Below are 26,446 nucleotides of genomic sequence, written 5' to 3' on the forward strand. Positions count from 1 at the left end.
GTAAATATGGTGGTGTAAAAGAAGGTGCATCAATGGTGGTAAACTTCCCCCAAAAAATTTTTTTTAACCCTTGAAACGTTTCTTTTATTTCAATTTCATTATATACTTGAATGCTGTAGAATACAATTCGCCTAATTGGCACTTTCAAAAACATCCAGTTTTGCAGTACTTGGACAAAATATTACCATTTTATGCCATCTTGACCAATCAAATGTGTCGCTCGTGCTCTCAGCATTGGGGAATATTGAGGATCAGACAAAATCACAGCTCGTAGGAAATATAGATTGTGTTCGGAAACGCAAAGCAAGAGTTTAAAAGACCGTTTCCATGTTGTTTTTCTCAATACTGCTGGGGGTAATTACCATTAGTTATTACACTTTTTTTTGTTCGTAATTATACACTCGTATATTTAAAAATAATAGAAAACAGTGTTTTAGTTGGACTGCTTGGAGCATCTCCTTTCAATAACTTATGAATGTCGCTCGTAAACTTGTCTTCCATTCATTGCTGCACTCCCTCCCATTCCTCAATGGATACCTTTGTTTCTATCCCCTACTTATCAAACCTCCCAGCATTAATGCAAATAAATCTTATTTACACATCCTTACATTCAAACACCTTCATTCGATCAAATGTCCTGTTCTGAACAAACTGCAATCGTAAATTTGCCTCCTACTTACATGTGAGTCTAAATTTCCTGATTTACAATTGCCCACCTTGTAAGTGGAGAAACCCTAACTGATGCTACCATTATAAGAAGTAACAAAACAGAACAGAACATTATGTACTGCATAAAATCTGTGAGAACCGCAAATGATCGTCACCTGTCTTCTCCAGAATGCGTGGCACTAAAACACCACGTCAGATGTCCATTTACTGTATATGAAACCTTTAGAGATTGGGGTTCATCTTACCTTGTGGTTGAACATCATCCAGCCAAGTCCCATCTGTGTTCTACTGTAGTAGAGTGTGTGTATGTATGTATGTATGTAGGTATGTGTGTGACCGCTGGATGTGCAACAGTAATAACTTCTGGTACATGAGCCGCACAACATGTACCACGGTGGTTCTGCAGCAACAGAGTACACATGATTATCAGATCATATTCGTTTGTTTAAAACTTTATACCTTGCCCATCATGTCCTTTAGTAAAAATGTGGACACCTTGTAGTTCAAAACATTACAGTCGATAAGAAATAGCCTTTATTGTTCAACTAGCAGATTTACCAATCAAGGATGGTTGATGGGATGGTATAGCATTTGATAGGATGGGAAAGTTGTATAACAACAACTGGAGAGTTTATAGAACACCATGCCCTACAGTCTTGAGAAACAAGGACATGGGCAGGGTCTGCGAGCAGCAAATTGGATTGATCAACAACAACAACAACAACAACAACAACAACAACAGGCATATTAAGGCCATTTTCCCTGCTGGAGCGGGGGTTAGCCTTGCGGGCCCCATGACAATATTCTCCATTTTGCCCTATTTTCTGCATCTCCCCTTGTTAACCCCCTTGACCGCATTTCTTCTTCCACCATCTTTCGCTAAGTCTTTCTCGGTCTTCTCCATCCTCTACTTCCTTCTACATTCATTTCCATCACTCTTCTCAACCAGTCACTTTCATCCTTCCTCAACACATGGCCAAACCATCTCAACCTGGTTCTCTTCACAGCATCCATCACAGGCTATATTCCCATCATCTTTCACAATTCATCATTTGTCTTCCTCTCTCTCAACGATATTTCGCACATCCACCGAACCATTCGCAATTCCACCCTTTCCAACCTTCGTTGCTGCTCTACGTTCATTACCCAAGTATCGCTCCCACAAATCATAACACTTCTCACACATGCAGCATACGCCTTTCCCTTCAGCTTCAACGACACTCCCCAAGATGAGGTCAAGATGAGGTAAAATGCCATAATATTTTGTCCAAATACTGCTAAACGAAAGGGTTTTTTAAAAGTACAAACAACGTGCTTTATGTTCTCCAGTGTTCCAGTATATAATTAAATTGAAATAAAATAAAGATTTTAGAGGTCATAGAAAAAAAATATAGAAGTTTACCACCGCGGATGCAGCATCTTTCCACTATATTATCTCACACATTACATTTGTTATTCGTACCTGTTGTTTGTGTCCTTTATGACGTTCTTAAAAACCGTAAGTTTCCTGTTTGGAATGATTTTCAATTTTGTTTGACTGCCAGACAGGCAGATCAATAAAAAAAAAGAAAAAAAGAATCACACTCCTCACTGCATATGCGTGATTGGGACAAATTCAAAGTCAAAGTACTGCCAAACTACAGGTTCATCTTATGATTCAACTTCCGATTTGTGTTCAAAATTTAACATTGAAGTAATTCCTCTATCATAAACTGACGTTTGTAGACAGACAGACAGACAAAGGGAACCAAATGCTTAAACCCAGTTTTTGCTTTGCATGAGCAGAGTAGTAACAACTACAATTCTATCATGGGAATGGTGCCGGAAGCACAGCCGACATAATCGAGCTTGGTGAACTCTTTGGGAAAAGCGCACTTTCGACTGACCCATCCCTAATTTCTAGAATGTAGGGACAAAAAAACGGACAATCTAAAAATTTTTTTTAAAAAGTTGTAATCAATACGTAATATTGTAATGAGGTGTGGTCTTCAACAAAGGTGAAGAAAACCTGGAAGCTGAGGAGTGTCGACATTGTGCTGGTGATATTCCAGGTACCTGGGCTGTAAAAGCAGAACCTTGACTGACATTTTAAAATGTATATACCAAACTACAATTAGAGACCGAGCTTCTATGCCAATGCTTAAACGAGTCCTTGGAACAACGATATGAGAACAGGACATGAAACATCCCAAAGTAATCCTAAAAAGGTGGTCCAATTAAAAATATGGTGGACACTGAGCCTAAGGATGATCCTGTTTCTTCCACCTTTTGATACCTGAGAAAGGAGGTTACAAGCAACGCAAGGTGGTGAGAAAAATGATCACCACTCACAGACTCACAGAATCCTCTCTAGTCGTAGTCAACGTGTGGCCCTGAATGGGTTTCTCTCATCTCCTCTTCCTGTTCAGGCTGGAGTTCCCCAAGGCAGTGTTCTGGGCCCTGTGCTTTTTCTGGTCTTCATCAATGATCTCTCTGACTCTCTTGAAAATCCTCTCTATCTCTTTGCTGATGACTCCACTCTCTGCCGCTCCATTCCTCATCCCTCATATAGGCAGTCTGCAGCCTCCTCACTCTCTACAGACCTGGACAAAATCACAGACTGGGCAAACAAGTGGAACATGTCTTTCAATCCTGACAAATCTCACACTCTTACTATGTCTCTCCGAAAAGACCGACTGGACAACCCTCCCATCTACTTTCTGAATAATCCTCTCCAAGAAGTTCTGTCACTCAAGCTTTTGGGTCTCACTATCTGCCATGATCTTTCCTGGGAAAACCACATTTCAAAGCTGGCCCCCAAAGCCAGTCACCGACTGGACATCCTCCGTCGTGCGAAGTCCTTCCTTGGCACACCTGAGCTCCTCACTACATACAAGGCTTTCATCCACAGCTCAATGGAGTACTGCTCTCCCCTCTGGGCTGGTGCTCCTGCCTCACACCTAGCTCGTCTTCACGCTGTTGAAACCAAAGCATTCAGAATCATTGGAATCTCCCGTGATGACGCTATCTCCGAGGGCCTTTCACTTACTCACCGCAGGCAGGTTGGTGGTCTTTCCGTCTTCTACCGACTCCTCTCCGGCCTTGCTCCCCCAGCTCTCTCTGGGCTCTGTCCCCCAAATATTCCTACAGGTCGCCAAGATCTGCCTGCAACCCTCTTATGGTTAAACTGCCAAAATCAAGACTCTCTGCTAACCTTCACTCCTTCATTCCTCTTTTCTCCTGCCTCTGGAACAAACTCTCTCACTCTCTTCAATCCCACTCCTCCCTCCAGGTCTTTAAAACGGCTGTTCACCACCATCTCTTATCTTCCCCAATCCAAAACCTTGATCTTTTCTACCCCTGCTAATTTCACCCCAAATCCACTTTTTGAGGTGCCGACTTCTTTCCTGGAAGTCCTTGGTGTCCTTGCGTTTTATACCTACCCTGCCCCCCCCCCCCAGGCCTCTCCCTCCCACACATCTCCCGATGTCCCTGCTCTCAAATGTTGTGTTTGTGTGCTTCCTCCCCTTCTCTCCCCATCTTGTCGACCGCCCCCCTTTTTCTATACTTTGTTTGGTTGTTTGTTTGATTTGTTTGTTTGATAAATGTTAGCTCTTTCACGAGCCTCGACTCTGTATACAAAAAAAAAAAAAAAAAGTTCTATGGACAGATAGGCATAGCAAAAAGATACCAGTGAAGCCAGTGGTCAGCCAGAAAACTCAATTCAACGACATATTGGCCGTGATAAAAAAAAAAAACTTAAGTGGAACGTGATTGGACACACAGCAAGGAGAACAGACAATCGGTAGACACCAATAATTACAAACTAGCAACCCAGAGCAGGATCTGTAAGAGGAAGAGGAGATTGAAAATTATTTAGCGGAAAAATTCCCTGGAGTGCAAATGGCCTCGAAAATTGCAGAGGATAGAACAGAATCGACTACGTTGAGCTTCATCCAACAGTGGACTGAAATTGAGTGCAGCCATGATGGGCCAAGCACCTTTTCTATCTTTGTATATATAGAATGGGCTACTCAAGTCAAGATACTGATACCGTGGAGGTTTTACCACCTTCCAACAATCCCATTATCATTTCGGATTAATACTTCTATGATACGGAGCTAATTAATTTGTCCTTAGAGGTACCCTATTTATTTATCTGCAGGCCCTCTTAGAATTGGAGTTGAAATGTCACCATTAAACATAAAATCATCACATTTGCGCACGTTCAGGTAAGCACAACACTATATGACTACCTATTACAAATTGCAACAATTATAGTTTGTACAAGGTGTCAGGAATTGACAGGCTACCCTATAGACTCATTTTCATTGGATGATTGACTTAGCAGACTGGGTGTACTGAGCATTCCCCTCCAATGAAATTCTAGTGACGTCATTGCAGTTTGTCCTTTGGTGGGAAGAAAATTATTGGAACAACTTGTCGATTTGTTCAGTCCATGTAATAGAAGCGGCACATTTTGGATGTCGGAATCGCCATTTTTGTTGTTGTTGTTGTTTTGATGCTCAAAATGTCTCCTCATTCTCACTTGAATTTTTTTGAAATACTTCTTTTTCCAAAAAATATTTGTTGCACATTGGGGCTAAGGATGAGAAAAAGCAGGAAAGTATTTTTAAAATAATAATAAGACAAGGTAATCATGTGAAGCTGCTGGAGTTGAAGAAACTCCTGAAATGTGCGCAGTTAGAGGTGGAGAGGGAAAACGAAAGAGCTTCTTGCTTAATAAGGAAAGGTGACTTCATATGATGGGGATTTATGTCCCCAGATCAGCATGAATGGTGTACAATTGCTTAAACACCCCAAGTACAGTTGAGGGCCCAAGACGGAATGATAAGATAATTTATACAAGCTGCCCCACCCTACACGTCTCTGCCGCATTGTTTCGTGGTTTTGAGCAGACACCGGTCCCCGGTTCCCACGGATTCTTGGCAATCTTCCGGTTGTAAATCAAAGATGCTTCCTGGGACAGCGTGCCTTCAAATGCGACCCAAACTAGAAAACAGTGGGAGCACCGCTGACATGAGACGGCTCCTCATGTGATTGTACAGTCATTTATTGAGCGGTCAAAACCCATATCGGATGACATTGTCTGCCTAATCGGGCCACTTGTCTCCATAAAATTATTGTTGTTGCGCAAATAAATAAATAAAAATTAGTTTTTACGTTTTTTAACCAGAACGAGTTGTCATAATGCATCGATTATTACGCCAAAATTGGTTAAAATTGGCTAAAGCAATAGAATATCTTATGGATGTGTCGCCTTCACTATTGCGTTGTGTGGCCGGAGAGGGCCTAGAGCAGAGCAGGAGCATCGCTCACCTTCTTCAAATGTTCGCACAACATGTGTCCTTGTTGCTTTTGGGAGCCTCTTTGAGGCGCGACGACGCTTGGCGAAGTTTCAACTGGGATCAAAAGCTCATTTCAGGAAGAGGCAGAAAAGTCTGCCAAAAGCTTTTACCACACTCTTAGCAGATTGGACATCTGGGGGCCTTTCTCAAATTATTTTTATGACCTTTTTTTGTTGTTGTTGTTATTGCTTTTGCTTCATCAAGATTTTCATTCTGGCGACATCAGGAGATCAGGGACTTTCCGCCTGGTGTTTTCAGGTGCAGAAATTAAATGGCTGCGGATCAGCAGATGGTGGAACATCATCTGCACGCAATAGTACGAGATAATTTCGACCTGCTCCTAAAGGGCTGTCGCATTAATTAGACGAAAGGCAGAAATATTCTCTTGCCAGAATCGAGCATTCGTCACTGTTTACGGTAATTGACCGAAGATCCGAGAGTTGTCAGATAATCAGGATGGAATTGCCTCGGTACAGATATGGCCTCGTGAATTCATCACCGCGTCCGGGCGTGAAATGTCCTGATGAAGACAGAACGCAAGTAGCCATGTGTGATTTGCTCATTGCATCTATTCTCGGGCTCAAAACGGAGCTCCGAGTCGCTGCTGCGAGGGGCTCGAAGAGACTTTTCTTGGAGCCTACGGGGATTTTGGATAAGACTGTAAATTGATGCCGCGGAGATTGAATAACACGAAGTTGGAAGCGATCAGAGCAGAACAAAGCACTTACAAAGTTAATCGCTCGGCGCTTGTGTTCCGCAGCCGATCAATTAAATTAATTTCATTTTGAAACGTTGAACTACCCGTGTAAATTCCAATGTAAATGTCTTGTTGATGGCGGTGAGAATATGACCGAGAAATTAACGAGATAGACCATTTTAAAATACCGCGTCGCCATATTATTTATGGCACGCTTTGTGTACACTTTGCGTACGGTTTGTGCGCAATAATTTATCACACATTTATAGCACCCACAATGTCGAACACTCTGGTAGAGATTTTTCCCTCGACAATAATGTTGGGACATATCGGGTCTTGACTTAGATCTTGCCATTTTTACCTCCGCCACCAAAGGGTATGTTTTCACCTCTGTTTGTCTGTCTGTTTGTCTGCGAGCAGGATTTCCCAAAATGTTATGGAATGATTTGGACGAAATTTGGTGGATACGTTGGGTGAGTGACGATAACAAATTGATTAGAATTTGGTGAAGATCCGGATCCGCATCCAGATACTATACTTGTTTATTTTTCATTTTTAAGTGATTCTTCACCATTGAGAGATATAGGGCCAAACTTATATATAGCACAATGTCTTAAAAAGTTGTTGACGTATTCAGATGAAACTTGGTAGACAGATTTGGTATGACACAAGGAAGGATTGATTCAATTTTGGTGAAGATCCGGATCGGTATCCAGATACTGTAATTTTTATTATTTTTTAAAAGTGATTCTTTACCATTGAGAGATCGGGCCAAACCTATACATAGCACGATGTCTCAAAAAGTTGTTGACGGATTCAGATGAAACTTGGTGGACAGATTTGCAGTGAGACAAGGCTTACTTGATTCAATTTTGGAGAAGATCCGAATCTGGATCCAGATACTGTAATTTTTTTTTTTTTTAAAGTGATTCTTCACCATTGAGAGATAGGGCCAAAATTATACATAGCACAATGTCTCAAAAAGTTGTGGACGGATTCAGATGAAACTTTGTCGCCAGATTTGGCGTGAGACAAGGATGACTTGATTCAATTTTGGTGAATATCCGAATCTGGATCCAGATACGATAAGTTTTTTATTTATTTTAATTTCGAGGTGATTCTTCACCATTGAGAGAAATGGCCAAAAAACGATATATAGCATATTTCAAAAAGTTAAGGACGGATTTTGACTAATCTTGGGGAATGAGTTTGCTCGGCGACAAGAACAAGCCAATTCGATTTTGGTTCAGGTCGAATCCAAATCCGGCCTATCATTGGGATACAAATCCTAAACTGTTCAGCCTGGCAGAGAGGTATGATCTCTACCAAATACCATCCTAGTTATGATATCTCTTTTCATTGTGCTTTGATTCTCTCTATAATGCTTTATCCCAGCATTTTAGTTTGCATTCCCTGTTTAGGAAATCTTTTTGCATTTCTCAGTGAAAAATTGAGTTCGAAACAGCCGCCCGAGACTGGTTGTTGATTTAAGGTTGTGTGAGCATTGTCGTACAGGCCTTTTCGGGTTGTGATCCCGCGAGGGCTGGACATATCTGTGTTTGTCTCTGTCCGTGTCTCTCTTCTGATTGAACTCTCAGTCCATATCCCAGCATCCCAGCACTTGATTAGGGTTATAGAGACGTAAAAAGCCTTTGGCACGGTGATTAATAGCTCCACGGATCATCTTTAATTCACTTTCTAATGACTAGGACCTCTCCAGGCTCGCCGTAATGGGGTGATGTATGTGCTTGGGCTATGCTGGGTGGCAGAGGGGAAAATCATTTGGACAAGGCAAAGATTGTTGCAGGGAAGAACGCTTTGCTCCCTGTTAATAAGAATTAATTAATTCATCTTTTCTCACTGTGTCTCCTTGCAGGTCGTTTGTGCCATGCGTATAATGGCTTTAAAAGCCATTTTAAGTCATGCTTTTTGCCTCGATTTATTGTCCTTGAAATCAGTCAAAAATATATTGAGTAAGGCAAAGATTTTTCTTTATACATATGTGCAGAAATATTTTGCTTTTGCACTTGACTAATTATTATATTCTAATTTAAATTATATAACAGACTCGGTAGCACAATGGTTGGAGAGTGTCCACTCTAAGTCTGGGAGGTCAGCTTAGCTCTAAACTGTCATCCTGGTGTCTCGCAGCCGGGGCGATACATCAATGTGTGTGTCCCTCGGATGGACGTTAAACTGAGCGTCACACCTGCCGGCACTATTTGGTGAGCGTTAAAGATCCCTTGGTGTACTTTTGAAAGAGGAGGCGAGCTATTGCCGGCATCATGAACAAGTTACAAATTCCTGCTATAATCACTGCTGGGAGAGGGATAGGAAACCACTCAGCATGATTCTTGGCCAATAAACTGCTTCGGCAGAAACAATGTGCTATAGCACAGGGTATGGTACATCAGTCAGTCAGTCAGATATTGTATAGTACAAGGTGTTCCAAAAAGACCTGGACAACTTTGTACCAGAAATGATACAACGATACCCTTTGTTTTATATGATACAGAAACTCATAAAGTTTCTATATTTTCAGGTCTGGTGGTTTAATGTAAAAGAAAATGGTGACTCCACAGGAGAAAGCTCAGTGAGTCGAATGATTCATCAAAATGAGATCCGACACGCAAGTTTAGCATAATTTCCATACAATGTATGGAAGGAATCTGCCATTATGGACTATTATCAGAGAGTGGTACAAGAGGTTTAAGGAGACTGGAAGTTGTCAGGAACAGAAAAGTACAGGTCGGCTAAGCATAAGTGCAGCAGATGTTGAACAAGTGAATGAATCATTTCAAAGAAGTCCCAGAAAATCAATCCTATGCGCATCCAGAGAAGTGGGACTACCAACCACCACTGTACACAGGATTTTGCATAAAAGGCTGAAGCTTTATGTGTATAAGGTGCAGATTCTGCAGGAACTCAAACCAAATAAGGGACACAAATGCAGGGCATTTACCTTGGAAATGCTCAGTCGCATAGAGATGACAAAGATTACCTGAAAAGGTCATGTTCACAGATGAAGCTTGCTTTGGTGTATCACGGAAGGTCAACCTCCACAATGTGAAAATCTGGGACTCTGAAATCCCCCACATGGTCATTAACACATATGCGACAGTCCAAAGGTCAATGTGTGGTGTGGCCACCATGACCACTTGGTGGGTCCTTTTTTATTTATGGAGGATACAGTGACCTCAACAATTTACATGAACACATTGGAAGGATTCACCTTCCCACAGATTGAAGACCTGCAACCCAATATCATCTTTCAACAGGACGGTGCTCCCCCTCATTGGGCCTTAGTCATTCAAGCCATTCTGAATGAAAAATTTCCAGGTCGCTAGATTGGCCAAGATGGACCAACCGCTTGGCCCCCACGATTATCAGCGATAACCCCCATTGATTTTTTTTCTGTGGGGGTTTGTCAAAGATGTTGTCCACAACACCAAGGTAGCAAACCTGCAGGATCTTCGTTCTCAGATCACAGTTGCATGTGCACTGGTGGACGCAAACATGCTGAGCGGAACATCGCAAGAACGTGTGCAACTCCTTAATGTCCTGTGCGTGACAAACGGAGCTCACATTGAAGTGTATTGATGGTGCGCACAAACCTTATGAGTTTCCACATCATATAAACCAAAGTGTATCATTGTATCAATTGTGGTTCGAAATATATTTACAACCGAAGTTGTCCTGTCTTTTTGGAACACCCTGTATGTATGTATACTTGTGGGGTATGTTTAAGCCTTGTAAGCAATAAGTATGTAGGTACATAATATATATAGAAGCTTTATGATTATAGGCAATCATCAACGACCTCCTGTTGGATATCTTTTCTTTTTGTTCAAACGGACGGGTTACAGTTTTTTACTTCTATTTTAATTTATGGATGCTTTCCGACGGTTCTGTGATTTATCCCGGTGTACCGACTTTAATGTCCGTCGGCACTCCAAATTTCAGCTTTCTACGACACCCCCGGAAGGTACCAAACATTAATGTCATAAGTCAGTGAGTCAGTGGTTGGAAAGAGTTTTATATATTAAATATCATGAAAGTCTCAGAAATGAAAGTAAATTTGTATAACGATACAAGCTCTCGGTATTAAATTGACATTGTATTACCAGATTGAGTGACAGTTTTGACACTGCTGAGACTGTGGATCTATGTAGATAGAGGTACTTGCCTAAAATAGTCAAAATCCTGATGAACAATAGAACCTAGCTGATGATCCAGAGGGTTGGATTAATTTATCGATCAGTTATATAATCACACAAGTCACTACCTTGTGACCATAACTATTTCCAAGTTTGATATGAAAGCAAAGTTAAGTATTCTGTGTTGTATAATTAGCACCAATATGGCCTCCTTGCAATGCCATAAATCCATTTTTTTATGCATTTAAAGTTGTCATTATTGTTGTCATTCGTTGCAGTTATCGTTCATTCGGAATTTATTTTTGGGTACGCGTGCATGCATGTACGTACATCTGCAAGTGTATGTTTGTGCATGCACTCTTGTACGTGTGTGCGTTTGCACGCATGCGTGTGCGGTTGCGCGCGTGCGTGTGTTTGCACGCGTGCGTGTACCATTCATTTCTTGGACATTGGTTCTTCATTCCCGGCACCGACGTTCAATTTATTGTTCCAAATATGAAATGGCACATCCAATACAATGTGCAAGCAATTGATGCAGGAGATTGAAAGAAACGATATTCAAAGCAAACAATCAGTTTCTAGCATCTGTGAGCTGTATAAAATGTGTAATTTATGGGGGGAAATGTCCCAAGAGGGTGTTCGGATGACCTCCTTTTAATATGGATTATTATTAATATTTATTACGCTTGTGAAAACAGTGTCAAGTACAGCTATTAATTTGAGAGCTTTCTAAAAGCTCGCGCTTAGCCTGGCCCTTTGGGAGGGATGCGACGGGCAGCAATATATCCTCATCGTGTTTGCTATTGCCCCCTCCCCATTCCCCCGCCCCTTCATATCAGCCTGTTTCTCTCTCACTCTCCCCATCCCACTGCTTCCCAACTATTCCAACCGCAAGGATCGCTTCTCCGTTGTGCACATACCTGTACTTGTGAGCAAAGTGACCCCAGCATTTCTAGCCAGATACATGTCTTTTCGGGTACAGCATTAGCATGCGTGCCTCTCTGGCCGAGCGAAATAGCTTTTCCTGACGTTCCCAGCCCGAGAGCCGAGATTTGCGTGCCCTGCTCCCGTGGTCATGGCTCCTGATATCATCACAGCTTGCTCATCAATCATGCGGCCTTGTAATTTGGTAACAACTGTTGTTCGAAGACTTTCCCTCTTTTTCTTGGCGGTGACCTTACCGTGCCGACGGACCCTAATTCTCCTCTGCCGTGGATTGTAATTGCAGCACAGAAAGTACGGATCTCGATTACAGCTTGCTTTTTATTCCGTAATATCCTTTTGGAATACCTGATGAAAACTGCACTTGCTTGGACTGCAAACCATCCTTCCCTGTATAAACCTGAACCCTTTCCCATCCCCCCCACTCCTCACACCCTCCAACCCTATTTGGGGTGGTAGAATATTCATTTTATACTTTTTCCCCTTTGTGGCCAGATTGTTCCATGCAGACTGGAACCACACTCTGTCCTTTTTGAAATGTCAGTCAAACTGTTGGTCGCCTGTTTCTGCTGTGGTGACTCTTTTCTCGGAGAATGAAGGACTTGCGGTAGATTTTTTTTTTTTTTTTTTTTGCAAAAAATATGAATCTCCCAAGTTGTGTGTTCACTATATTAACATCGAAAGCTGATACAGTTCTTTTGTTGGATTAAGCATCATCTGTTCACTTGTAAAATAATCCTTTTCTTGTGACAGCATGCGCAGGTGGAACCACATATCTACATAACATTGTCTTGAACCTTTAAGAGGCCTAGCAATACCCTGTACCCCTACTGTCAGTGTGTTTCCTGCTTTCCACTGTGTTCTGTTCCATTCTGCTCTGTGTTTCCATCCACTCTTCCATGAGCCTCAACTTGTATACAACAATGAGAATATATATTACTGTGATGCATAGATCTCGTCCATAAGCAAATTTTCTAACGTCACTGGGCAATGGACAAACATGATGACTTGGACCAAATTGCGATAACGCTCAGTTGGTGCTGGATGGATCGAGGAATTTCGAAAATGGCTGGTATTAGTACCCATGAGGACTGGCTCAGGTCTTTGAGGCTGTAGCTTCATTCTTGGGCACTGCACCACCCATGGAGGAATCAGTGAGCAGATACTCTTTTCTAAGCAGATAGATACAGACAAACCTACTCATGGAGACACACTGCGTAAATGACACCAGAAATGAGCAATTGTTACATTTGCTGAAAATAATTCAAGAAAACACCTTGTATGAATCTTATAGGGCCTAGAGAGAGTCCATGGATCATGAGAGGACTAAGTTCCTGACAGTTTCCACATGGTGACATCCGCCTGATCCAAAAGGAGCTTGCGATACATCTTTTGAAAACAATGTAATTGAGCATTCAGATATTCGATTTCATCCTTTTGTTTTCCTTTGTATTTCCGTACGGCTTTCCCCTCTGATAATCTGTCCTTGCTTTGAATAACAATCATTGTCTGAGTGACATAAATACAAGCCATGCAGAATTCTTTGTTCATGACTTTCTCACCAACCCTCACAAATATGCAAAGGCATGTCTCAAGTTCCATTTACTCTCACGGGCTTTGACGACCCTGTTTGATTGAATTGCAGGCTAAAGGCATGTGCCAACTTGTCAGCAACTGCAAAGGACATCGTTAAAACGTCATTGTGTCTCAGAGGACATGTGAACCCACACTAGGCTAGGCCAGAGCGGGCGTTTATCGTCCTTTTTGAACAAACACAGTACCGTGGCAATTATTATTAGGCATCCAATGATCTCTTGGACAGTGAAGAGCTCTCCCTGCACCGCCTCCTCTACTTTAGCTTGCCAAATGATCGTCATAAAGGAAAATATTTTGCAAATGCCATAATGAGGACAGCTTGTTGGCCGTTGGGCACTTAGCTTTAGCCATAAAAGGATTGTTTCACTGTTTTATGTGTGGAGATCGAGCCCGGGATAGGGCCACGAGGCCACGCAGACAGGCCCGCCACACAGTTTTGCCCGTTCTGTCGCACTTGACCGCTCATTGCGTGCCTCCGTCTGAAACAACCTGGCAATGTCACTCTTCGGCCACCCGAGCAAAGGCACCTCGGCTCAAAAGCGTTCCAGAGCATTTCCCCTGGTTTCCCTGGCAGCCATTGTGAGTTCGACTTCATAAACTGAAAAGCGTTTACTGTTTCCCATATAGGAATCAAAGCATTGAGGAAAGCATGACAGGCTTTGAGAGAAATGGTGTGGGTTCAAATAAAAGGGACTTGAGGTTTAGTATTGTCGTGCACAATAGCAGAGGTGTTTGAAACCAAAAAAAAAGATTCTTCAATGAGAATTTGACACAGACTCAAAATTCTAATTTATAACAAGTTTATTAAAAACGTATGGTAGAACAATGTCTTTTGTTCCATTGTTTTAAAAGTGTATGGTCGAACAATGCCTTTTGTTCCATTGTTTTAAAAACATAAGGTAGAACAATGGCTTTTGTTCCATTGTTTTGAAAATGTATGGTAGAACAATGTCTTTTGTTCCATTGTTTCAAAAGTGTATGGTAGAACAATGTATTTTGTTCCATTGCTTTAAAAGTGTATGGTAGAACAATGGCTTTTATTCCATTGTTTTAAAAGCATATGGTAGAACAATGGCTTTTGTTCCATTGTTTTTGAAAGAGAAGCCTCTTTTTCTTGTTCCATTACTTTTATTGGAAATTTGAAGATATTCTTTGTACTTTTGCATAAATTGAAAGTACATTAGGAGACAATGCACAAAACAACACATGATATGGGATTGGAACCCACCATCACAGTCTATGGATTTCCAGGAAACACTCAGAAATTCATGGTCTCCATAAGCAGATATCCACAAACGAAAATGCGTGTGAGATTAGCGGTGTCTTTTACCGAAGGCAACGGATACTATCAGGCGTGGTAGCGGTGGTTACCTCTGCTAAGAAGCCACAGTGACAGGTGCAAAGTAACCGTGCAGATAAGCACGCCTTCCCATCGGCGTTGTAATGCGTGTTCACGCTCGAACGGATTTCACTGGAACTGCATGCATGGACGTAGTTGGTTAAAGACTCTCTCCCTCTCTCCATGTCTCCTGTTTGCGAGTGTTTACAGATAATGTTGCAAACATTTAGAAGGACACAAGCTTGTATAATCAGCTTTGAACTAGCTTAACAGTCATTGTTGATTGTTTTTAACATGTGTATTGATAAAGCAACAAGGTTGGCATCTGTGATGGAGGATTGTACCATGTGGTGCAATTGTATAATTATGATAGTATTGTTAATGTTAATGTTGCTCGTCGGTATCTGCCATCCATCATTATACATACGGCATCAGTAGCTTTCCACGTTCACCTGTTCTCCATCACTCCATTGTTGTTGACCTTATTTAGCCTCTATCGTTCAGCTGCACCATCATGAGCCTCACACGCATGTAGAAAGATGTCAATGTAGCGTGAGCAAAACTTCACTTTCACCTGTCACTCTAATTTAACCGTTTCTCATGGTTGTACCTTCTTTTTCTGACAGTTTAATTTCGTCCACATGATTTTGTTAACGAGTCACGTGGCCAAATAAATCAGGTTTGGTGTTTATTTTTATTTATTTATTTTTAATTATTTTGTGTTTATTTTTATGGTGAGGCACCTAAACTACTGGAAGACTCTCTGTTTAATAATAATGCCTGATAATTTATTTAATTATTCTGATCTCAGGTGCAAACTTTCAGATTTTGCCATTACGTGGCTGAGTTATGCATGATTTACATCCATTCATTTCTCTTCCAGTCCCAGTTTTACTTACCTCCTGGTTAATGCTGTTTGTCTACCGCTTATTGATTTGTTTGCATTTTGCCAAATTATTTTGTGTTGTTTGCTAGATGCAGTTCCGGAAGTTAAAGTGAAATGTGCGGGACATTTCAAAAACTCTGACTTACTAGATCTGATCCCCATGGGTTATTTAGACTTTACCTCCTTCTGTGTGTGATCATAGGCCTACCATTAAGCAGAGATGATTATTATTGAATTTGAGTCAATTTTCTTGATTATTTTGTATTAAATAATTTTTTCAGATGCAGCCATTTCTGATCCACAATTGGCTGTGTGGACCAAAAATGGCTGCACCACCAGAACTGGCTGTGACATTAATTTGTGATCACCAGACTCCAACCTTTCCATCACACACCTGAATATTTATTTATTTAACTAATACGTACATCAGTCAAGCTTATGCTTGCCTGAAAGTTTTACGAAAATTATAAATCTTTATAACTGTATCCTGAGTTAGTATTGAGCTATTATTCCCTGATTATTATAAAACATTCCTTATTCATCGAGTCAGAGGTGTAAATATTTACACAGCAATGTCGCTGCTTGTGATATTTATTCACCAGGGCCTCAAGGATAGTGCAGAGGCAACATTGCTTGTCTTTGAGCTGTGGAGTCCAGGTTTGATTCTTGGCCAGACTGTAAACTGCCACCCTGGTTATTCGCAGGCAGTTTCATTACAAAGTGCACCTTCCCTCGGATGGACGCTAAATTGGGGACCCTAAGCTGTAGACTTGTCTGCTAGCATTTGCTGGTGAACGTTAAAGATCCCACAGTGTATTTAGATGAAGTGTAGGTGATTGTGTGCCAGCTGTGCCCAAGCCAAATTCCATATTCCTCCTCTCACTAGCAGTTTGCAAGCTGAACAGGAACTCCGCCTTCATCCCATACTCTTCGTATATGTCATCTGAATTGTTATTTTCTTGAGAAAACCTTTCATGGAACATTTGCATTTTGATATTGGGGCTCAATACCTCCTGAAATTGTGAACAGTAGCACTCCCATTGCATTTTCAAATGTGAATGGCATGTACGAGTCCAATTGGATTTCAGGTGTTATAAAATCAAAACGAGAACGCCACTCTTCGACGTTGTGACGTCGACCGATATGCCTCTGCTCACATTATTACATCATTGTCCATATCTGTAGCAAATTCGATATAAATCACTTTAACTGTTCTCAAGAATCACGTTTTTACCTGACATGACCTCTGACCTTTGACCTCTGATAGAGAAATCTAATCAGTTTCTTTTCATCATAATATATACTTATACCAATGTTGGTCAAAATCCCATCACTGGTTCACAAGTTATCACAGTAACAGGATTTTCACCTAACATGACCTCTAACCTTTGACCTTTGACCTCGCGACTCCAAGATCTAATCAGTTCATCTTTACCTCATTATACATATCCGCAGCAGGTTTTGACTTATAATTATTGCGGTAACGAAAACCTGTCATGGACGGACGAACGGATGCACAGACGGACGGACAACCCAAAGACTGTATATATGTGTGTGTGTGTGTGTGTGTGTGTGTGTGTGTGTGTGTGTGTGTGTGTGTGTGTGTGTGTGCGTGCGTGTGTGTGTGTGTGTGTGTGTGTGTGTGTGTGTGAGGCATGTTTTTAATGGAGCTCCACCGGAGCTTTCTGGTATGGTGTGTGATACACCAAAATAATCGCCATTACCTCCTGAGTTGATTACGCTAATTAACTACAACGAATCTGGAAGAATTCCCATGTTTTAACCGCAAGCCATGTCAAAGTGTAGTCCTATAGAGCAGCTTAATTCGTCCTTCCATGGAATGGCATTCTAATGACAAAATACATAACAAAAACAATAACATTGTAACAAAGCATATATTATTTAATAGTAACAATATTAATAACAATAATAAATAGTAATATCATTGGGAATAGCAATAACGAGCGTATAATCCCCCCCCCCCCACCCCCCCCCCCCCCCCCCCATGAAGCAATGCTCAAACACTACAGCAGGCAGGTATGCTACAAGGCCGTGAAGACCAATGAAAATTTGGGCAAATGGACCAATGAAAATTTGGTCAAATGGACCAAGGAAAATTTGGTCAAATGGACCAAGGAAAATTTGGTCAAATGGACCAATGAAAATTTGGTCAAATGGACCAAGGAAAATTTGGTCAAATGGACCAATGAAAATTTGGTCAAATGGACCAAGGAAAATTTGGTCAAATGGACCAATGAAAATTTGGTCAAATGGACCAATGAAAATTTGGGCAAATGGACCAATGAAAATTTGGTCAAATGGACCAATGAAAATTTGGGCAAATGGACCAATGAAAAATTGGTCAAATGGACCAATGAAAATTTGGGCAAATGGACCAATGAAAATTTGGTCAAATGGACCAATGAAAATTTGGGCAAATGGACCAATGAAAATTTGGGCAAATGGACCAATGAAAATTTGGTCCAATGGACCAACGGGCCCATTGGTAAATCAAATTGCTGACATAAAACTGGCCAATAGCTTTGAAGATACCAGAGAATGTCACACACCCATAGTGGGTAAAATATGGCGGCACACAGCCAATCATGGATCAGATATGGCGGCAGTACAGTAAACCGTGGATAAAATATATCAGCACACTCAATAGTGGATTAGATATGGCAACATTAGGATAAAGAATATCAGGAAAATTCACGGAGGTTACATTTTCTAATTCATGGTCCGAGTCTACATGTAGGGACTTCTGTACATTTGAACTGCACTGTAATTGAGAGGTTTGAAAATTTAGAGATTATCGTGTTTCTCATTAGTGCATGTGTTGGTTATTTACTGTACAGTTCACTATTTACCACTCCCATCAAGTATTTAAAAGTAGTTTAATTCGCTTTCTTGTCTTTTTCAATTGCATATTATTAAACTGTTTCTCAAACAATTTTCTGCCACGAGTTCAACGAGAACGCCACTCAGTAGAGCGCATACTCCCGCCGTGGGTCAAGTTGGAATAGTACGATTTCACAAAACTTTGAGGGAGTAGTTCAGTGACAACACAAGACAAGACAGCACAGGACAGACACTGCACAGATATATATATAGAATATATAGAAGATAATGTTAAAAAAAACAAGGCAATTTCACTTACATTTTCGGATTCAGCGTTCAATTCTATATAAGTGAGTGTATTTTGAGGCATGTGTGACTTCAAATAAAATTGTAAGCCAAGAAAAACGTTTGTTTCATTCCTTAGGGATACAACATGTAAAACTGGCCCAAACGTCAAAACAAAACTCGCTCATTTTAAGTCGTACAAGCTAATGCGACCACTCATTCTTCTGGGAAGAATCCCGTGCACATGCTCGTCACAATTATAACTCACATAAGTCTTTATAAGTTCATCAAATACTGACACCGCGATTGACATTCGCTGAGGTAAATGTTGATATATCTTCTGAGGTAAAAAAAAACAACAAAAAAAAACAGTTTTAAAGCATTATACGTATCAAACGATACATTTTATGAAACGGGGAAATCTAATACACACTTTGGTGGTTTTAAAATGACAGAATATGTCTTTATTAGAAGAAAAAAATGAACATTGAAGACGACGCTGCTAAAAAAAATACACCACTCTAACGCATAACCACGAGTTTAAACAACATTTACAACAAATATGAAAACTATTTTCATATCACAATGTTAAATAAAAACATCTCACAGCCACGTGATTTAAAAACACCTCACCACCACGTCATTTTACACCTCACCACCACATAATTCAAAATACCTCACCACCACGTTATTAAAAACACTTCACAACCACGGAAACAAAAGTTTCAGGGAGTAGTTCAGTGACAACAGACACTGCCCAGATATGTAGATATATAGATTTAAAAAACCTGAAAATCGCAGAGCCACAATTATTTTTTGGTCTGGAAAGCCCATGCGAGGTTTCTTCTTCTTCAGCCTCTCACAACCCTGAGTGAATATGCAATCTTTTTTTTTAAAGTTCGAATTTACCCAATATCTGTTTTATTCGTTTGTTAATATACCTCAGCCATTGACAAATCTGGAATTATAATTTTATTTGAGGTTCAAATTAACCCGGGAGATTGTGTCAAACGATGCCTGCAAGTCTGTATATGTGATAAATAATTAATCGTCCACAGTCGCAGACTCTTCTTCTTCACGCAATAACAACTTTCAGCTTCCAGACCGTACATCCAATAATCTTCAAATTTGGCACACTTGTTAATCTTCATGACTTCTACTAGATTAAGAAGTTTCACGTCGATCAATGAAGTGGTTCAAGAGATATAAATGTTTTTATTATTTGCGTTTAATTAACAATATCTGCCAAACCACATGACCTATCGCAAATTCCAAAAGGACATTTTAGTAGACTGATATGCTGAACAGATTTGTGAACTTGCCCCTCGATTGGATCACAAATGAGGGAGGAGCTAGGTTTTAAATGTTTGTGCTTAAAAACGTCATAACTCTGAAACCATGTGATGCATGACGTCAAGCTCGCTGACGTTTTTGTTCGTCATGGGTATGCGATTCTGCCTCCAAAGTTTGGCCTCGATCTGTTCAGGCGTTTTGGAGAACATTGGATTTTAGTGTTTTTCACTCAAAACAATATGGCGGCCGAACCACGTGACCTGTGACGTCATAATTACCATTAAAATATTCTGCAGTCCGAGTCCCTCCTATGGTAAAAATTTGCTCTCAATCGGTCCAATTATTACAGAGAAAATGGTTTTTAAAGGAAAACAGATTAAAAATTCCCAAAATATTCCCCAAAAAACTTCCTGGATCCGGAATAATTTCCTGAGCTTCACCAAAAAGTAAACAATTCTTCCTTATCCCAAGTGCAATCATCCCACCAACTTTCATCCAAATCTGTTCAGAACTTTTCCAGATATCTTGTTCACAAACACACGAACACACACACGCACACACACACACACACACACACACACACACACGCACACACACACGCACACACACACACGCACACGCACACACGCACACGCACACACGCACACGCACACACACACACACACACACACACACACGCACACACACACACACGCACACACACACACACACACACACACACACACACACACACACACACACGCACACACACACACACGCACACACACACACACACACACACACGGACGGACACGATCGAATGCATTACTCCCTGGCGGGAGTAACAAACAAACTTTTCTGGGGTCATGAACCCTGCAGATTTTGGCTGAAACAACGGAAATCGTTGCCGGGTTACAGTTAGTTGCTTTTGACCGAACTATTCATTCTTGAGATTAAACTTTTATAGGTTTTTATAACTTTCGAGGCAATTGAGCACAATTTTGCATCCAAACCGAAACATCATACGAGTCGCTTTGAGGATATCATGGCCAGAAAACTGCACACCTGTCTGGGGGTTGATTATTTTTTTTATCTTCGGTGCACGCTGTGGTCCGTCAACATATTAGGTACTCACTAATTCGATTGTTCGTTTCTTGCGGTGGAAGGATAGCATAACCGATTCGGACCTCATTAAGAATTGCTGTTCTGAAGCAGTGCCACTAGGCGGCGCGGCATTGCGGAGCACGCTGGCTGTCATATAGTTGTTGTACTCCTCCTCTTCCCTTTATAAGGGGTAAGGTCCAATGGCACCAAGCTGCTGCCCTGCCTTGATCACAATACTCCTTCACTACCCTCTGTCCTCAAAACTCTCTCCAACCTACACCCCACCTTACTGATATCACTCTTCACACAATCCTCACATCTCAACCGCGGTCTACCTCTTTTCCTCCTACCTTGCTCCCTCAACCTATGCGCTCTCTTTGCAATTCTCTCTTCCCCCATCCGCACCAAATGTACAGCCCATCTCTTCTGCACACCTCTCCTCCCCACGGTCAAGCTCATCTGCACACCAATCAGTTATCTTGTCTGCACCCAGGTGTGATTCTGGTACAGTCATGATGGACCAATTTGTCTCATCCTGTGTATATATATATATATATATATGTTTCATCACATTTCCTGGTACATTGCTGCAAAACTGCCTTCTTACAGGAGATAATTTCATATTGGTATCCATTACGATAATGGAAGGGCCATATAATTATTACATATGCAAATATGGTGGAGTTTTGCTTGACAGTTCCCCTTCCCGAGCTCCCTTTACTCCGATATCCTATAACAACCTCCCCACCTTACCGATAAACCTACCCTCCTCTCCTCTCGTCTGTCACCCTTCCTTCTCCTACTTTACTGAATTTCAAATCTCTCAATTTAACAATCCACCCTCTCCTCCCCACTTTTTCTCCATTACCCCTCCCCTTCCCCTACTCTCCCCTACTCTCTCATACTCTCCCCTACTCTCCCCTACTCCACCCTACTCCACCCTCTCTACCCTCTCTACCCTCTTCTCCTCTATAAATAATGATTATTTGCCCCCACACTTGTGGTCGGGCATATGCAGGAGGTTTTCTGTATTGCCATGACAACTCAAGTGGCGCCATTATACACTTTAACTGTTGAAAGCGTATACATTGTACTGTTTGCAGTTGCACTTGGATGAACAACATCGGAGCTCATGTTTCTCACTGTTGCCGCAGATGAGGAAGAAGAAGAGGACATGGCAGAAGACATGTACACGACAACACCCGAACTGCTAGACGTGTCTGATGATCAGGGCATGATGGAAATGCTCCCAAGGAGCCGGATCGATGCATCCGAGGGGGAGTCGGAGCCTTGCTTGCTGAGCTCTGACTCTCTCCCTGCACAGTTCCACTCATCACCATCTCGTTCAGCACTTCCTGCCTCTCCAGACTCCTCCAACTTCAACAGTAAGGCCCTCAAGTTTGATTTTCATTTATTGAACAATATGTTAATTTGTTATTTCCGTGCACGACTTATATAACGATTTGCTGTTATTAATACAATACAGTCACGTGAAAAAGTAAGTACACCCCATGTAAAGTTTTGACTTTTTCAACATATTTCAACATTCAGCTATTTGATCTTCATTTCAACAATATTGACAGATAAAGGTGATATAATATAACAAATATCATGAAACATTTACATTTTGTAGACCATTGTATCTATCTATAATTCCAGTAATCTCTGTACGTCTGTACGTCTGTACGTTTGTTTGTCTGTGACCGCTGTTTCTCGACAACCACGGGTCCGATATACTTTTAACTTGCCAGGTATATTGCTGGGGACCCGAGGATGTGCCTTTTCAAGGTTTCATATTAATCGGACAATTACTTACCGAGCTATGTCCAAAAAACGATTCAACCAATCAGAGAGCAGCGAACGATCGCGTGTGCCGAACGTGGAGGACACACTCTGCCTCGGATGGCACATTTGAGAGCGTATTCATTTATTTCACGTTTGCAAACTATGTTGGCGTTAAACTATGTTTTAAAACTAATAAAAACGAATTTGCGATTCATTCGCTTTCCTGCGCGTTTGTGCACGCGATGGCGATTTCTTTACCAAACTCCGGAAGCCGTTCGCTTTGGACCAAACCATTGCATGTAAATAGAGGGGGGGGATTGTCACCGTACTCGCAAGCCGTTCGCTTTGGACCAAACCATTTCATGTAAATAGAGGGGGGGGATATAATTTTAGATATAGATATAGTACGGGCAATGCCCTAGTAATTTAAATAAACATAAATGCAAATTTCTCATGTGGAAAAAATAAGTACACCCCTACATTTATCACCACTTCAAATACCTAAAATTAGAATCAGGTGCACCAGCTCAGGTACAAATGATTAGAACATCGTTAGAGAGGATCTTGGAGGAACCTGTCTTATTTAAACCTCAGACATTTAGTTTGGTTTGCTCTTTGTTGTTGAAGTGTGCAGCATCACCATGCCTAGATCAAAAGAGCTCTCTGAGGCCTTCAGAAAGAAGGTTATATATGCCTACGAGTCTGGGAAGGGATTTAAATAGGTCTCCAAACAATTTGAAATCGATCATTCGACTGTCCGGAAGATCATCTACAAGTGGAGAAGATTCCAAACAACTGCCAACTTGTTCAGGCCAGGCCGCCCCAGCAAGTTCAGCCCGAGAGCAGACCGCAATATGCTGAAAGAAGTCTCTAAGAACCCTAGAATGTCATCACGGGACCTACATGTAGCTCTTGCCATTGTTGATGTCAAAGTGCACGAGTCTACCATTAGAAAGAGGCTGCACAAATTTGATCCACATGGGAGGTGTGCCAGGAGGAAACCTTTGCTGTCCAGAAAGAACATCAGGGCAAGACTAAAGTTTGCCAATGAACACCTAGGCAAAGACCAGCAATTCTGGAACAATGTGCTCTGGACAGATGAGTCAGTGGTCGAGCTATTTGGCCACAGTACCAGAAGACATGTTTGGCGAAAACCAAAGACAGCATTTGACCACAAGAACCTGATACCAACTGTAAAGCATGGTGGTGGAAATATTATTGTTTGGGGCAGCTTTGCTGCATCAGGGCCTGGGCAGCTCACCATCATAGAATCCACTATGAATTCTTCGTTGTACCAGAGGGTGCTTGAGGATAATGTGAGGCCATCTGTCAGAAAGTTGAAGCTCAACCGAAGGTGGACCTTGCAACATGACAATGACCCTAAACATACCAGTAAATCCACCAAGGAATGGCTGAAAAGAAAGAAATGGAGGGTTCTGGAATGGCCAAGTCAAAGCCCGGATCTAAATCCCATCGAGATTTTGTGGGGGGATTTGAAACGAGCTGTGCATGCAAGAAACCCCTCAAACATCGAAAGCTGAAAGAATACTGCATGGAGGAGTGGGCAAAAATTTCTCCTAGTCGATGTCAGAGACTGGTAGACAGTTATAAGAAATGCCTACTTGAGGTTGTTTCTGCCAAAGGGGGCAATACCACCTATTAGAGCCAAGGGTGTACTTACTTTTTCCATATGCGAAATTTGCATTTATGTTTATTTAAATTATACAATGGACTACAAAATGTAAATGTTTCATGATATTTGTTATATTATATCACCTTTATCTGTCAATATTGTTGAAATGAAGATCAAATAGCTGTATGTTGAAATATGTTGAAAAAGGCAAAACTTTACATGGGGTGTACTTACTTTTTCACGTGACTGTATATGGGCTCATGGAAGAGTGAAGTTATAGAGGGTAAAAAGGCGATGAATGAACTTAAAGTTTAACTTTCAGGTTTAATATGGGTCAAAAATATTGTGGGTAGAGATGCCGGGGAGGATAGGTGACATGAGATGTTGGCACATCACATGCATGAAATGATTGAGGCAGTCTCACAACCGGTATAAATGATGTACAAAAAAGTGTAGATCCATGTGGTAAGCCTGCATGTTTGTAATTTAACCAGGAAAATGTTGGAAGGACATGTGCATTCTATGGAGGAGTTGGTGAGAGTCGGAGGGCTGAGAGAGTGGAAGGAGCTAGACAGGAAGAGATGCAGTTTAAAAAAAAAAAAATAGAGCGAGGCCATCAAACTGTCAGCAATGTGACAACAACAATTATTGTGATGCGGCCTCATCACTGAAGGTGCCAATAATGTTTGGAGTTTTAGATTGCACGGTATCCAGGAGAGACATGTGATGCCGGGCTGCTAACCCATATGGGTGAGCAATACTCCAATGAGATATAGACAAAGGCCTTGTAAGCGGAGTAGTTTTATCAAAGACGATATTTATCGAATTTATCGAAGACCGATTGGAATGACAACGGATACCCAGTCTGAGGCTGGCTTTGAAGACCAGCTTTGCTATATAGTCGGCCCACAATAGGTCATGGCTGATGGTGCGGCCTATAAGCTCAGCAGAGTGAGATGCAGCTGCTATCTACCCATCAGACGTCATGTGAAATCATCTATAAAAAAGAAAAGGAGATTTTCAGGACCATCTAAGTGGTCGTTTATGTTGGCGGAGAACAAGACTCAGCCAAAGATACGGCCATGTGGCACTCCAGCCTCCACTAGAAGAGAAGAGGAAGGAGTTCCATTGACGCCAATGCATTGACTGATTGAATGGAGGAAGTCAGCCAGGGATAAAGGCAGCCTGGTATACTGTAGATGGTGAGTTTGGCAAGCAGAGCGGGATGCCGGACTGTGTTGAATGTCTGAGATATGTCCAGGGAGACTTTTGTATACCGGGTTTATGTTATCTGTGTTTTGGTGGATTGTGAGCATCTAACCTCCATTTTATTTTTATTCTGACTCTAACCTCTAATCAAACTTTTCCCTCAAGTCAAATCGGAGTAATCTGCCATTCCTGTGTACCATGAGGGGCATGCATTGTAAAGCCTATGGTATTCCTCAGAGGAGACTAAGACTGACTCCCCAGTTCGAAAAAATATATATGTATGTGTACGCTAACTATACATAAAGCCTCCTTAAACTTTTTTGTAAAGGTAGGCTTTTTGGGATGGTACAGTATCCTGCCATGCTCAAGAAGTAAAACCTTGGCCTCGTTTCCAAAAGCAAGTCCTCAGGCCAGATTTTGGCAGAACAGCTTCAGTGGACTGGTCTAATGGAGGATTGTGTAACGCAAGACCTGTTTCAGGGTAAGGGACAAAGTTGGAGATGTGTGAAGACCTAATTCAGGCTAAGCAGCGCAATGGCATGCCTGGTGAGTAGACCCCAATGATTAGACCCTCAGACCAGTATTCTGTCCAAATTCTCTTTCTCGAGCTGAAAACATTGCCTCGTGAAGACTCTTTCCTGCCCCCAAAGAGTTTTTCTGGAACTCCCAACAGAGGATCAATC

General features: G+C 41.5%; 2 protein-coding genes across 6 annotated transcripts in view; both read left to right on the plus strand.

Annotated features, from left to right (window-relative positions):
- Positions 1-26,446, plus strand: part of LOC137424619 (MDS1 and EVI1 complex locus protein EVI1-A) — a 519,764-nt gene that overhangs the window by 184,496 nt on the left and 308,822 nt on the right. For all 5 annotated transcript variants that reach the window (XM_068112249.2, XM_068112250.2, XM_068112251.2 and 2 more), the window contains exon 2: positions 22,291-22,521. In XM_068112249.2, the coding sequence (XP_067968350.1) occupies positions 22,291-22,521 (231 nt within the window). The remainder of the gene's footprint in view (positions 1-22,290; positions 22,522-26,446) is intronic.
- The window catches only part of LOC144891596 (uncharacterized), a 710,104-nt gene that overhangs the window by 129,999 nt on the left and 553,659 nt on the right, over positions 1-26,446 (plus strand). The gene's annotated exons all lie outside the window — the stretch shown is intronic.

The sequence above is a fragment of the Myxine glutinosa genome, chromosome 4, assembly GCF_964187855.1.
Source record: "Myxine glutinosa chromosome 4, kmMyxGlut1.1, whole genome shotgun sequence".
Lineage (NCBI taxonomy): Eukaryota > Metazoa > Chordata > Myxini > Myxiniformes > Myxinidae > Myxine > Myxine glutinosa.